Source organism: Limulus polyphemus, unplaced genomic scaffold (genome assembly GCF_000517525.1).
Source record: "Limulus polyphemus unplaced genomic scaffold, Limulus_polyphemus-2.1.2 Scaffold1621, whole genome shotgun sequence".
NCBI classification, from domain to species: Eukaryota; Metazoa; Arthropoda; class Merostomata; order Xiphosura; family Limulidae; genus Limulus; species Limulus polyphemus.
The window spans coordinates 80,837-96,175 of NW_013667231.1; the positions used below are offsets into that span (position 1 = coordinate 80,837).

At 34.2% G+C, this 15,339-nt stretch overlaps 1 protein-coding gene across 2 annotated transcripts in view; it reads right to left on the bottom strand.

The window, feature by feature from the left end:
* The window catches only part of LOC106464333 (tolloid-like protein 1), a 30,867-nt gene extending 15,837 nt beyond the window's left edge, over positions 1 to 15,030 (bottom strand). Inside the window, exons 1-4 of one of the 2 annotated variants that reach the window (XM_022392026.1) lie at positions 14,903 to 15,030; positions 8,581 to 8,814; positions 7,979 to 8,203; positions 6,229 to 6,351 (exon numbers count right to left, since the gene is read on the bottom strand). In XM_022392026.1, coding sequence (XP_022247734.1) covers positions 6,229 to 6,351; positions 7,979 to 8,203; positions 8,581 to 8,814; positions 14,903 to 14,909 — 589 coding nt within the window. In that variant the 5' untranslated portion in view covers positions 14,910 to 15,030. Of the gene's footprint in view, positions 1 to 6,228; positions 6,352 to 7,778; positions 7,812 to 7,978; positions 8,204 to 8,580; positions 8,815 to 14,902 lie in introns of those variants that run through there. The other variant, XM_022392027.1, reaches the window with a different exon arrangement.
* Positions 15,031 to 15,339: the final 309 nt, after the last annotated feature.

Consider the following 15,339-nt stretch of genomic DNA (forward strand, 5'->3'; position numbering starts at 1 on the left):
GTGATGCCGAAAATCACTTTCATTGTACTCGTTTCTGAACATTGTACTAGTTACTTATCATGCAATAGTTTAAAGTAAGATACGAAATAGTTCATTAAATGATGTACAATTGCATTTTTTCGTTGCTTTGGGTATACTTATTAGTTTATACTCATCTTTTGTTACATTGGTTTGTAACAGAAAGTCAGCTACGTTTCCTATTACGTTTACTTTGTTTTTAATACATTTGATACTAGGGATAAGTACGAGGTGCTGTACGAGGTGCGTTTGGTAGTAGCAGTAAGTTTCCCCTTCTGCTACATGAGGTTAAGTTTGTTACTACAGGAAAATTGTTTTACATACTCTTGTTACTAAAGTTATATGTTCTGTTAACGATGTTTCACATTGTACACTTACTTTTCGTTGGGTTAGTTACAATGATTACTGTCGACAAGTGTTTTGTTTGTGATATTTGTTTGTTACTACAGGGAAATTGTTTTACATACTCTTGTTACTAAAGTTATATGTTCTGTTAACCATGTTTCACATTGTACACTTACTTTTCGTTGGGTTAGTTACAATGATTACTGTCGACAAGTGTTTTGTTTGTGATATTTTCGGGTAAAACTGAATCAACAGGTTAGCTCATAAGACTACAGCAACAAGTATTTATGATAATTTCTTAGCAGAGAACGAGTGAATAAAATTCGATCAAATACATCAGGGACGAGACCACAACAGTTTCACTTTGAAATAAAAGCACTATTTCATTGTCACATAAAGTAAGAGTGAGAAACAACAGTGAGAAATCTGCCTACATTTGTGTATGCCTGGCTTCTCCGCATTAGGAGTAATACAAAGCAATAGGAGAACTCAATAAACATTAATATTACTTTGACTAAGAATGTCAAGTTTCATTTGTCATTAGATAATACCAATTGATAGAAAACTGGAGCTCTCCAACAATTGATCCTCCAACGTGAGGAGCACTTTAGCGAAGTCATTCAAAGCCATCTTAACCAGAATAAACGCCATGAGAGAAGATACAATTGTTCTTGGCCCGAGTTTCACGTAACAAGCTTAACAACAAGGTTATCACAAATAAAGGCTAGGCACGTCCTGTTTATATAAATCATCTGGATAGGTACAGGTATTTGTACTAGAATTGGGATTTTTTTAAATCTACATATACTCGAATAAAGATATTTATTTCCCAAGTCGTGATAGGATTGAAGTTCTAATATTATATAGACACACACAATCGTTTTATTGCTTTAGCTAAGTTTGTTAACGTGGAAACATTTATAATACCAGCTACATCTTTTACAATGTACAAGTTGTTAGTTGCGGATCTTACGTCGTATACTAAGTTTAAGTTTTCATTGCTGCAAAAACATTGATTACAATGACGTTGCATTACTTAAGTCAACAACTATGGACAAGCTTATAGTGCCGTTAATAATTGTAATAAGTGAATAAATAATGGTTTGGTTTGATTTGAATTTCGCTCAAAGCTACACGAGGGCTATCTGCGCTAGCCGTCCATAATTTAGTAGTGAAAAGACTAGAAGAAAGGCAGGAAGTCAACCTACCCACCACCAACTCTTGGGCTACTCTTTTACCAACAATAGTGGGATTGACCGTCGTTATAATGCTCCCACGACTGAAAAGGCGAGCATGTTCGGAGACGGGGATTCGAACCCGCAACCCTCAAATTGCGAAACGAACGCCTTAACCACCAGGCCATGCCAGAGAGAGAGAAACATTGGACAAATACAAGTTAGCCATAAATGTCTGACATGCTTTTTCTACCCTTCAATCTCCAAAGTAGGCGTAGCAAAATTCATTCCAAACTCAGTCTAGCACAGTTGCACTAGACGATGGTAGTATACAAGTACTACCACTACTTTATATTCTATTTTGCATGATGGTAGTATACAATCATGTTATTTCTGTATTGTTTCTGAAGGAGTAAATACAATGATTACCAGATTGTCTTGTTTTTTGTTGATGATGTTGCATTCGTTATGTCGGAAAGACAGAAATTTTAAATAATTCAGCTATGCTGTTTACAAACAATACTTTTGTTACATACGTTACATATTTACTATCAGGCTATTTGATCTTTTTGTTACATTTATAGCTATGTCGAAATATTAAGTGCGTTCATTATAGCACAAACGCTTTACCTTTCATTAGCTGTGTCAACCAACTACCACGGACAGTAACAAGGCAATAATGGCAAAAAAAATAAAATAAAATAAAACTGCATTTTCGAAACTAAGTGTAATTTGTCACAGATATTGTAAGTAAAAACTTTAAAAGTCAGCTGTGATGACACAAAACATTATAACTTTGAGATACGACGATATTGGGGTTAAAACGGTTTATAGATAAAATAATTTGCTAATTAGAGAACAATGGAAGCCTACTGGATAGTCGGTCTTTTCCATCAATCTTTATATGAGAAAGATCTGATAATAAACCTCAATGTAATATCCTTGGCACAGAAAGTTAACGTCAAGATCTGTTGTACCTGAAAATTCTGGGTATGCCATATTAACTAAATATGAATCATTTGATTGATTTTTTATGTGAAAAATCCACAGTTGGCTGTGTTTCATGGGCTAAGTGATACTGCATGAAGGAAAACAATGTGCTTGCAATGCTTAAAGTAATCAAAACTGTATCAATATTACATTAACAACGAATAATAAAAAAGACAGAAGAAAATGAGTCAAGCATGCAAGCTGAAAAGGTTCAATAAAGTTCAGAAGATTTAGGTTAATAATAATAATAATAATACGTGCAAAACAAGTTATTTGTGGCTTGTCATTTAATGGAAGAGAATTAAATGAAATAAGCACTTTGTCATTTGATGCCAGATATGTAAATTGCCAGTCATATTAATCATTACTCACTCACCATTTGGCAAACTTAGCACAGGAAATACAATAGTTTCTGAAATATGACAAGGACAAATATAGACGATATATACTGCTAGCTTTTATAAAAGACAAAGGATCAACCAATAGCAAGATTAAAGCTATACTTTAGATTGTTTCACTTTACTGGGCATGTTTTTCATGGTGATTTAATGCAAACTTTGATTGGGGCATGCAATGGAGCACAGTTACAGTTTTGGTCCAAATAACCTGTGATTGTGCCGGTATTAATGAATAGCCTCCACATTACAACTTGTATCAACTGCAACTGTTTAACAGCTTCTTATGTATAATAGCATATCAGAAAGAAATGTTACCTGATAAAGATACAGCTGCATATAGAACGTTCTTCTTCTAATTTGACAATACGTATATAGTAACAAGCAAGAAACCAGGAGAGATTGACAAGATAATCTATCTTAAACTTTCAGTTACAAAATGACCAAATGCTTTAGATTTCAATATTGCTGACAAATTAATGCTGTAATTACTTTATCAAGTTGTTGCCTTCACCTTCAAATAAGTCCAAATTCACAAAATTCTAGCGTGAAAATACTGATAATGTTCAGAAGACAACTATAGACTTAGATGTGTTCAATAGTATTACTGTATCATTAGGACTAAAATACTGAAAATGTTCAATCCATACAGCAGAACAACATAGTTCAAGAGAAAAAGCAATGGTCCCTCTGCCAAAAAACGTATATTACAGTAAGAACAACACACCAAGTAGCATTACAGAGTGATGGACTTGTGGTTCACGGCCACTTGCCTCTAACTGCAATTAGACAAAAGATTCATTAGTTAGAAAAGTGTGTCTTTGTAAGAACGAATTACAGTATTATAGATAAATTATATAAATCTGTATTACATTGTATACCATGCTAGAATGCAAAGACAGAAGAAAATAACTGATTCACTTCCTTTATTTTTCTACCAAGCTCATTTAGTAATGAAGGTCTACTAAATAACATAATTGATGAAATAACTAATAAGGCATGTATATATCCAAAACTGACTTCCTTGATTGTCCTTGGTCAGATAGTTTGCCATTGAAAAAAAATAATTCAGTAGAAGTATTAAGAAATATTCAATAAAAGTAAATTTATGTCATTTTTTGACATCTTTCATATTGAAATGAAATTGTTGAAAATGCTCAATGAATGGCCAGATAGAAACAGGTGCATCTGAGCATTTGCAGGTACCTAAACACCTTCTGGAAGAATGACAAACTCCTTGTTAATGATGCACTCCTTAATAAATTGGAGGAGCATCAATCATGCAAGAAATACACAATGTTTACTCTGTTGAATCCCACCTATCAATTTTGCAAGTGATTAGTAGATGTAAGGCAGAAAGACCTCGTTTCAATTTAAATACTGGTAGATGGTGTTGAAATTGCAACTAAAACTTTTGGTTTTTGTTCAACCTACAAGAGAAGCAATTTCCAAAATGTGCAAAGATTCATTTCATTCACAGAATTAGTTAAATGATTTTTGGCCATTAAACTATGCAAGAGTGAATCCAATGCACGTAACTTATGGTGTTGCTCTATCTGACATTGCAGTGTGATTCACAAGACAAATGCATTGAGAACAAAGAGTTGAAACATGAACAACATGCGAGAACACAAACAAGATTTGTGAAAAACAAAAGACTGGAAGTTTGTTGCAATCATTTATAAGATTGGTAATCCTTTTGCAGATGACAATGATACATAACAAGAACTTCATACCAAGAGCTTTGCTAATCAATTAGTATTTGAACTCCTAGCTAAAAATTAAAACATTGTGCCACAACTAGTAGAAAGTATTTATGAATAAAGTTGTATAGGAATGTAGTGCATTGTTGAAGAAAACCATGATGAAGCTGAGAGTATTGTGTGGAATAAGTATGAGCCTGAATGCACCACTTTCTAAGAAGAGAAGACAAAAAAAAGCATGTTTTCCAAGTGGTCGGAAGGGTTGCAATTGACAAGTTTCTTGATACCACATGCTAACAAGGCTGAGCTCTTAAGATGTCTGACACAAAAACCCCAGACAATGTCTAAACGAAATGGAAGTGGTTATGACAAAAGTAGAAGTAATTTACTACTATTATGAGCATACTGATGACTCAATCCCGTCACCATGCTACTGCAAAGAAACAAGAATGTACAATTTATCACTTTAGCTGGTAAGACTGCATACATCAAATAGCTATGGCATTGTGTCAGCATTATCATATGTACTACAGGAAGATAAGTTTGTCCAGTATTTCAAATATTTCAATATTCTGAAGAAGTAACAGAATAACACGTGGTAGTTTTATTTTTTTAAAGATTTGTTGTTTTGATGTATGATGGGACAGAATAAAATGAAGTTAATACTATCAAGAGCCACTGTTTAGCAAATAAAAGCTATATAAAGGCTTTTCACCAACAAACAATCGTTTTGTGCAACACTGTAAAAATGCAGTACCATGGATTATATGTTTGATGCTAGACCATGATACCAAAAAACAAACTACCAGGTTCCAGTCACTGGGCTTGAAGGAAAGATGCTAATGAAACTTACACAAACAAGTTTGAGCTTCCCTTTCTGTCGTCTCCAAGTCCTACCACGAGTTAAGTGTCATGTAAATGTAAGTTAGGCTGATACAGTATTCCAACACACACACACCTTCCCTCCAATCCTATGATTGGAGGTGTTGTGGACTGGCTGTTGGGGGTGTATCAAGTTTGTTGGAGGTGTTGTGGTATAGCAAGTTTGTTGGAGGTGTTGTGGTATATCAAGTTTGTTGAAGGTGTTGTGGACTGGCTGTTGGGGTATATCAAGTTTGTTGAAGGTGTTGTGGACTGGCTGTTGAAGTATATCAAGTTTGCATGAAACAGTGATGGTCATGATACAAGTCTTATCTGTTCAATTATGATTTTCAGTTACTGTAGCTAATAGTCAGCTAATTAACTGAACTATTCATTAATTTGGTGCTGAATGTAATCACTGGTGTGCATTCCAGAGTGCAGGCATGTTGATAGAATGAATTATTTTCTCAATCTAAGTAATATTATAATTAGAGATATTTTCAACTTTGCTTTAAATTACCTGAAGTTTTCCAGGAGACACGGATGTTATCATAGCTATTTTTGTCATTACTTATCTTCCTTGTGTCAACGTGTTCAGTTCCCTTAAAGGAACTATGCCGACTAATTACAGTAATTTAGCTACATTCATAAAACTTTATCTTGCAACATTAGCTATGTCGTTTATAGTGATAAGGTATTTAACCAGCAACTAATACCACGCAAATGAAATATTGCACTTGCCTTCGTACAGTGATTTAAAGCCTTTGTGTCCATTCTGATTGGTTGATGTTCTGTAGGTAACTAGCATTCGGTGTCCTGACGTCATTAACTTGATAGGAGCTTTCCCACTGCCACACAACCTACCTAAAGATTAAGAGGAAAAATAAATTATCTAATGTTAATGAAACTATTCTAAACTAATTCTCAGTGCTGAGAGGTTTAATTTATCGCATATTTTTTCGTATTAAAATCGAGCTATTCTCTCAGTAAAAGTACTCAGTCATGCAACCGGAACCAAAGGTTTTTGAAAAGTGAAAATTATTATTGTACAAGTTAATTCTACATAATATTCAACTGCCTCATACTGAAAGTAACCGAAATTCCTATGGATAACTCAAGGTTCATTACTGAACAGTAAGTTACGAAACAAGAGGTAATACGTTTGAAAGTTGTTTAAGTTGAGAAAATGATGTAGCAATATACTTTTGGCCAAATATTTTTCTAGAGCATCTTTTATTTCGTTTAGTTATTCAGCAGAATATGGTCAGTAACCTTTTTATTAGCAACATCCTGGTGGTGTACAAGTGGAAGTAGATTAGGCAGAATCTCACATCACAATCCCACTGATTAAAAGACTAAGATTTAATATAAATAAACGCGGTACGTCTATGATTCACTCGTATAACTTTTATTGCTCGTCTTGTTACTCACAATGCACACAGACAGGATGAATTTCCATAGAAACAGTCATTAAACTTCACATTACTAGAATACTGAACTAAGTTTAAATCTCGATTTTCGTGCCTAAGTTAAAATAACTAACACAAGATTTATGATTTATTTCTCGAAAGATACTTAAAAAACAAGTCAATAATACTTCACACAAACGTATTACTTTTTTGGTTTCAAATTTATATTGATACCGATACAACCATTGCCAACTTGGGTCGGCAATATAAACATAATATATAATCTGATGACAGTGTACATTTAGACGTTTGGAGCAAGACTTCTTGAGGTTTAAGTGGAATATATCAGAACATAATAAGCTTTTTTCATACTACGTTTTCTAAATGAAATTGGTCATGCTTGTGGCCTATTAAAAGTTTAAAACAATGTTATGAATAGGATCATACTGGTTCAAAACGTGGATATCGAGCTAGAATCTTGAATTGGTCGTGTTATCTATAAACAAAGTTCAATATTTAATTAAGCAACGGAAAACTATAGTATCAAAATGGATTGTTAATGATTCCATACAACATAATTATTTCATTTGAAATTGTATCTGCCAAAACAAAATGTGTGTTTATTGTACAACTGAGATATAACATTTAAGACTTATGGCATAATAGACAATATAAAATTGGTACATAGAGCGAAATCCACACAAACTCACACGGTAAAACGGTCAAAAAATAAACCTAATGGCACGGTGTCACAAGTGTATGCTAAACAGCAGATAAAGCTGTTGGTTCATTGAAACAGTAGAAAGTGTTTAGTATTATATAAAATTACTACCTAATGAAAGAAAACATGCAACTTTAGCCAAGATATATATCTGGACCTACCTAGCAGTGGCGATTTGTACCAGTATCCATCTGGACCTACCTAGCAGTGGCGATTTGTACCAGTATCCATCTGGACTTACCTAGCAGTGGCGATTTGTACCAAGATATATCTGGACCTACCTAGCAGTGGCGATTTGTACCAAGATATATCTGGACCTACCTAGCAGTGGCGATTTGTACCAGTATCCATCTGGACTTACCTAGCAGTGGCGATTTGTACCAATATCCATCTCGTATTTCTAAGTAATCTGTTCCACATTCATAGCTCTCAAAGATGTCCACGTCTAAGATCTTTAAAACTATTTTTTCTCCAAGAGTGGCTGTAATACGCCATTCGCAATGCTCGCCCTCTAGCGGCGTTTGTGACTTTGGATACTGTGGTGAGGTAATAGTACCATTGGGTTGTTGTAAGGTTTTTCCACATCCTGAAAAACGAGATAATAGACATGTAGAGATACAGGCAGGCAGGCAGATGTGTTGAGGTTTTTTGGAATACTTATTCATGTTTGCTATTTGGAAAAGACAAGTGTATTTTGGATCGGTAATAGTACCATTGGGTTGTTACAGAGTTTTTCCCATTCTGAAAAACGAGATAGACACGTAGAGATGCAGGCAGACAGACAGACGGGTATGTTAATTTTTTTAAAAACTTATTCATGGTTGCTATTTGGAAAAGACAACATGATTTGGATTCGCTTCTGACAAAATGGAGGAAGTAAGCTCTTTCCAGAATGCACATTAGTCAACACTTACGGTCACGGTTTGGAATAGTTATAAAAGACATTTCAAGCATCATACTTACTTGGACACTTGTACATTACATTAGTCTGAGCGATATCGCCTTTGCTTAAGCGGAGCCTTTGACCGATTTCAGGTCTTTCGTTACTGAAAGGATTCTCCCGAGGAAGAATGGTATCGAGATTTGTATTAATCGAGAACGTGTTTCTGGCATAATGCATGATACTGTTGTAGTCGTAAGGCAGTCCCATAGAGTTCACCTCCGCACCCGAGAGCTTCTCAAAATTGTACTGTTGCCCTATACGAAAAAATATATATAATAAACGGAGGAAGAATGTTACACAACAATCAAATGGATAAAATAATTCAGACAAAAACAAAAACAGTCTGTTTTTTGTTTTTTTTGGAACACAGTTACAGTATGACTGTTTCTGTATTATTATTATTATTATTATTATAAGCCAGTTTTTAAATCTTAAAAGTGAGACCTAATCTGTCGACCTTAAAGTAAGATCAGTCAATGTTTTTCAGTCAATGTATATACAGCATCTTAGTCTCTACGTTTTATTCTCAATAAAGAAACCGATTAGTCAATTCATTGAGTATTTCTAGTCGTTCTCGCAAAGATTATGTCATAAACCTCGAATGAAACAATCCATATTTATAGCACAACCTTTGTTCATGTGACCAATTAATAAACATGAATGAACAGAAAATATGTCCAAACAAGCAATATTTGTTTTTATCTTAGTATACACTCAATAAAATCAATAAAAACTATTTACCCATTATCAAGTAACAATGAATATTTGAGGAAAAAATTAAATATTTATGCATAAAACCATGAAATAGAATTTTTTAAAAAGTTTTTTCTTACATATTCAAAAGTCAAGTTACATTAGTAAGTATTTTTTTTTTACTCTTCACATTTTGCTAGAGAACCTTCCCCTCCCTCCAATATAATGACAAACAATGGACTGTGAAGAAAGTCTGCAAGTTCTTGCTATTCAACATGATTGACCAGCGATATTTTTAGTGGGTAGAACAACGGTTTTTGCGTTAGTTCTTATTTCCGATTTTGTTAACTACTATAAATACTAATACTTACTCGCGGATTCATTATCGCAGAGGTGTCATAATCTTTACACATAAAACTTAGAAAATAATCACACAATAAAAGAAGTCTTGCAACTTAGAATTCTTGAGCTACAAGTGTCCGACTGAATAGTGAGGCTTGTCATAAACTCTTACACACACACACACACACACACACACACACAGCTCCAAAGTGCTGACCACAATTTTAATTTGGTCGGTATAGGGACGCGAATCACGGAACTTCGGATCCACGGTCCGGTACCTAATCACGTGGTCTAATCACATAGTATTAATTATACCTAAAGTTTAGTAGTAAACAAGTAAAACTCATTTGAGATATTAGCTAATAAAAGTAATATGGCAATATTTTCTTGGTGCAAACCTACACAATGGACTATTTGCACCCTGTCCACTGGGGGAATCGAACCCAGGATTTTAGTATTGTAAGCATGTAAACTTACTGCTGAACCGCAGACCAAGTAATATCTATCTATCTATATACTACTAAAACTCAGATTGTTTGTTTGCTTGTCTGTGATTAAATACAGCAAAAATGGCGCACAAAAAGCATCATATTTTTAATGAAGTGAGAATAGAAACAGAATAAAACAAATTTCGTTACAATCCGGCCACGGGTTACCAAGTTAGCGGCGTTTTTCGGGTCACTTGTATGAAAATTTCTAGCATGAGTAATTTTACATCACACTACCGTTCGCACTCTTTACGAAACTTCTGCGTTCAAATCTATTTCCCTGTCAATGTTCCCATCTTCATTAAGAGGCATAAGATGACAAAAACAAGATCTTGAAGAATTTCTCAATAACGTGCCTTGATTATGGTAGGTAATTCGAAGAAAAAATAAAGTGTTACTGTTTCTTATTTGTAAAAAGTTTAAGAGGAAAAGACCACAACATAATGAACTAATTCATCAAAATACCTGAAAACTCTGACTTCACTTTTTTGAAAAATGAAATGGTCTTTCCTTTTACTCCCGATCAACAATCAAATATCTTTTCTTGAATTAAGAATAACACGAATGGATTGAAATATTTAATTATCTCAAAATAAACCTTTATTTCGGTGCAATATTGAAATTAGCTTGAATTCTTCATAACCTCTGAATAGTGGGTGACTCAACGGGTCACTGATGGTTTAGTAGGTAAATAGACATATGTTGAGTATTGCAGCATCTAGAAAAATCTCAGTCTGAGTTTTTATTTTGAAGACGGTCGGTATTTTCTATTGGACTTCCTATTACGCCAAACATGACGTAGTGTCTAGTTGTATGTCCATTTTTACGCCCGGAGGTAAGTAAGTGTAAGAACTCTTACATAGGTCCGAACGAAGTGCGACTCTTTCATACATTTTCATAAATCAATATTAATTGTTAAGTTTATAAATGTAAATAGATTTTGCTAAATATAGTCTGGGATCGCCCGATAAAAAAGTTGCTACAGAGGGATTAATAGTCCTGCGCGTTCAAGGGGATTCTACAGTAATTTTACGTCCAATTAACTGAGAATAATTCTAACGTCAAAAGTTTCAAGATTGTCTTAGCTAATGGAAACGGAAGATCCGGTTTCACTTAAATACTGTCTAAGTTTATCTACACTATACTCTGCAACAAAGCATTTTCATCCTACGTTTACTTCGACTTGATCTTTGTTTTGTTCACTCCCACCCATTCAACACACTACTTCCATCAGTCCGAAGTTTTTCAGCCACAGACTCTCTGTACTTGGTTTAATTATTGAGAAACATTCGAAAGAGGTTTACAACAAGAATAGACATAATCATATCAACATAGTTTAGAGGTGAAATTACTTTACGTCAGTTTGTTTGTTTCGTCTGATGCCCAACAAAAATAGACTGATGGTACAACGCTACCCAGTAAATTGTTGTTCTAAGAACGTGTTCAGTCCTAACTGACCTTTTCTTGTTTTTCAGCTCCATCTTCTAAATCATATTCTAAACTTTTTTGAAATTTTGCTTAACGTCGATTTGTTTGGATTCGTTAAACTTTTCTAAAGAATGACAGTCAATTACATCACGAATATATAAAAAAAGGTTCGGTTTATGATAGAATACAAACATATTACGAGCTGGTCGTATCAGTACTACAAGGTTCGTCTACCTACATTAGGTAACAAAACACGCCCTATCTCCGAGAGGAAATGCAACCTACTAGAGATATACGTCTTTACGAAGGTGTATGTCTGGTGTGTTTTTTTGTACACCCACTTTTACGTTTTCGTAATGTGTGTTTGTGTGTTCGGTTATAGCAAAGCAACATGGGGCTATCTGCTGTGTTCACCGGGTGGCATCGAACCCGTGATTTTAACGATGTAAATCCGCAGACTTACCGCTGTCCCACCGGGAGACATTTTCGTAGTGAAAGAATGTTTAAGCTATCTAGTTTTACATTTCGACCATGCACCGATATTGGCTTAAATTAGCTCCATCAGAATTTCTAAGTAGTTAAAATGCTCTTATACAATAATTGTTTCCTTGAAAATGGAAGCACATTTTGAAAAATTATACAAGTTGTAAAATAACGATACCATTTTTACGTTATGTTACATTACGTATCTATTACCCTATCTAGATTTTAAAAAGTGTTATGACAGTGTTTAGAGCGCGACATGTTGCTAAGACCTCGAGATGCTATCACTATAGATGATTGTCGTTCATCATGACCACTTGTAATAAAAGTGGAAGCGACTACACCTCACTTGAAACAAGAAGGAAGAAAGCAGGCACATAAAGCCATCATTTTAGCAACAGTTATGTAGCCCAAAAATTAAAAATGGGAGGAGATAACCGGGTCAAATAATGCCACGCAGTCAAACTTCAATACTACTCCCTCCTTGGGTAGAAACTGAATTATCGAATCATATCAAGTACAAGTTATACAACTGAACTTTCTGCTCGGAAACTAGCATTACTGCATTATTTTAATCGCCTTAAGCCTTTTTCCGTTACTTAGATTATCATCTCGTAAGAATTAAATGATCGACATTTAAACAAACGATCAAGTTGGTATAGTTAGTGAACTTTTTGTTTCTTCTGACAACCTGTGGAGCCTTATTTAACAAAATCGTGACTGTAATTTAAGCCTAAATAATTTACGGATTTAAATCAGTTTTTGAGGATTCGCTACAGTCTGTTGTTATCATTTACGTTTTATTGATTGTATCATATACTTGTAATAAGTCTCACTTATCTGTAAGCAACAAGAAAAAAGTTTTATCTAGTTATGAAGTCACACCTGTTTTCCATACATCATCATTCACACACCAAAGAATGACTTTCTACCACGCGTGTATAAGGTCTATTTGAATACCTTTAGGCTAAACACCAAACTCATGTTGGTTTCCCCCCCTCAGATGCATGTGGTTAACGCCCAAGCAGCTGCCTGAATGTTAAATACACCTAAGCAACACCCTAAATTTAGAGGGAAGTTCACGTTATACAGTTCTAATAAAATGTAGACGAAATAAGCGTAGGTTAACTATTACTGTGGACGAAGTAACACATGCATGTTAAAGAAAGAAAAAGTTATTTCTCTGAGAGCTTGCGAACATATGGAAGTATCAAGCAGAACTGGCAAAAAAAATTATCAAATCCACCAGACTCTACAATTCGCACACAGAGAAAACACTAACCACCGCCGTCTTGATTACGAATTTCAAAAGTCATCTCATCGGGATCAAATACTGAACTTTTAATTAAAGAAAGTTTATCCATTATAAATGAACTCCCAAATTTAAACAATAACACAACTTCACTGGAGTTAAGTCTGTTCTAAATAATTGTATAATATCGATGCATTATTCTATTCTCTGTTTGTTTGATTGTCTTAATTTATTTCATACTTTTATTCTGTATTTTAATTACTTTTTATAGAATGTTTAAACTTTCTAAAATGTCTGTACCTAATAATTTATCATGTTCAATATAGCTTGCTGAAGATGGAATATGTACATTCCGAAACGTTCAAGAATTAAATGTTTGTCACTGAACATATACGTGTCAAATGTTCATTGGTGCTGCCGTCGTCCTGTTGTTCATCATTGTTTCACTTTAACCTTAACTTCAGGACTTTACAAAGCAAAGTTCTCTAAAATATGATAAATTCTGACATCATCAGATTTGGTAGTATTAATTTTTCACTTTCGATTGTTGTGTCGTTTGAACCTAAGCTTAAATAGTCCAAAATCATCACCGAAACTTATTTTGGTTCAACTTCTAAACTGATGGTCAATGTTGATCAGGATCGATTGCTATTTTCGGTGTAAACTTAGACAAACTTGTATGTTTCACCACAAACTGTAACTAGAAGTACAAGATTAAGAGCAGTAATAAAGTACACAAAATATTTAGATCTTTTCCGTTTGGTGCTCACCGACAGATCGTTTTGAAAATAACACCAGTATTGCAGTAAAATAAAACACCATTATATGATATTTATTAGCGAATTCTGTGATATTAAACAATATTTTGTTGAATAAATCTTCATCTTTGTTTCTATTTCTCCATATAAATTCACAAAAATAACAGTCAACCATTTGGCGATGTGTTCCGCAATAACGCTTATTACTGTTGGTGGGCACCGAACGGAAACAATCCAAATATTTTAGCAAAGGACACAATGGATGAGTTTCATTAACATCTGAATCGCCACCATTAGTTATTGCTTTCGAAGAAAAGGCAAAAAGAAACTATTCTTTTCATTGTATTTTTAACTCTTTACCTTTGTTTCCTTTATAACTTTATATCAATGGATATCCCATCATGATAACATCGACTGCATTTATTGTATTTTGCTATTGGAAGTGGTAGGAGGAATAGGATCGTTTTCTGATGTTTCCATAGTTTACACGTTGGTTTAATACGCTATAAAACAGGAAACAGCACAGAAAAACGTTTGGCCAGAACTTGGAAATTACTGACCAAAGGAAGAGCAAACAGTGCTGAATATATACTCAGTAAAAAATACCTACTGACATTTCATCTTCACAGAATGAAAACCCTAATCCTCAGCCACAGTTCTTGCATATTTTTAGTAGATTCAAATTACGGATACTACGTATTCCAGATTTATCATCAATGTGGACTCGTACAAGGCACAAATTTAGGATGGAAAAAAAATATTAACATTTGAGCAAATTTACAAACAATTTTAAACAAGGCTTTAAAATGTACCTCGTGAGCTCTGGTAACGTCTTCTCATAACCAGAAATACTGAGCTTGGGAACAAAAATATAATAATTACTGTAATAACTCACCATTCATAATGTGTTTTGTGATGATTACGACGTGCTTATCTCTATCTGGTCTCGTGTGCTCGTGCCAAAACCCAACTACGTGCCCCAGCTCATGCACGATGATTCCGAACTTGTCACAGTTTTTTCCAATAGAAATAGCTTGGGGTCCATTTCCTCGCTTTCCAACAAAGGAGCAACACCTGCACTCAAAAAATGTTGATATACATAACGATGACTGTTGAAACTGCTTGAAAGTTAAATTGAAGTTACGAACAACACAAGTAGCATCTGAACGTTGTTACAAAGGGGAATATATATATATATATATATATATTACAAACTATTGATTACATTAATTGTTTATAGGCGATTAAATTAGCGCTATAAAACAATAATGAATTAAATATCGCAATACCGTTATCGGTTCTGGTTGTCAACTTATTGTCATAACGGATAAT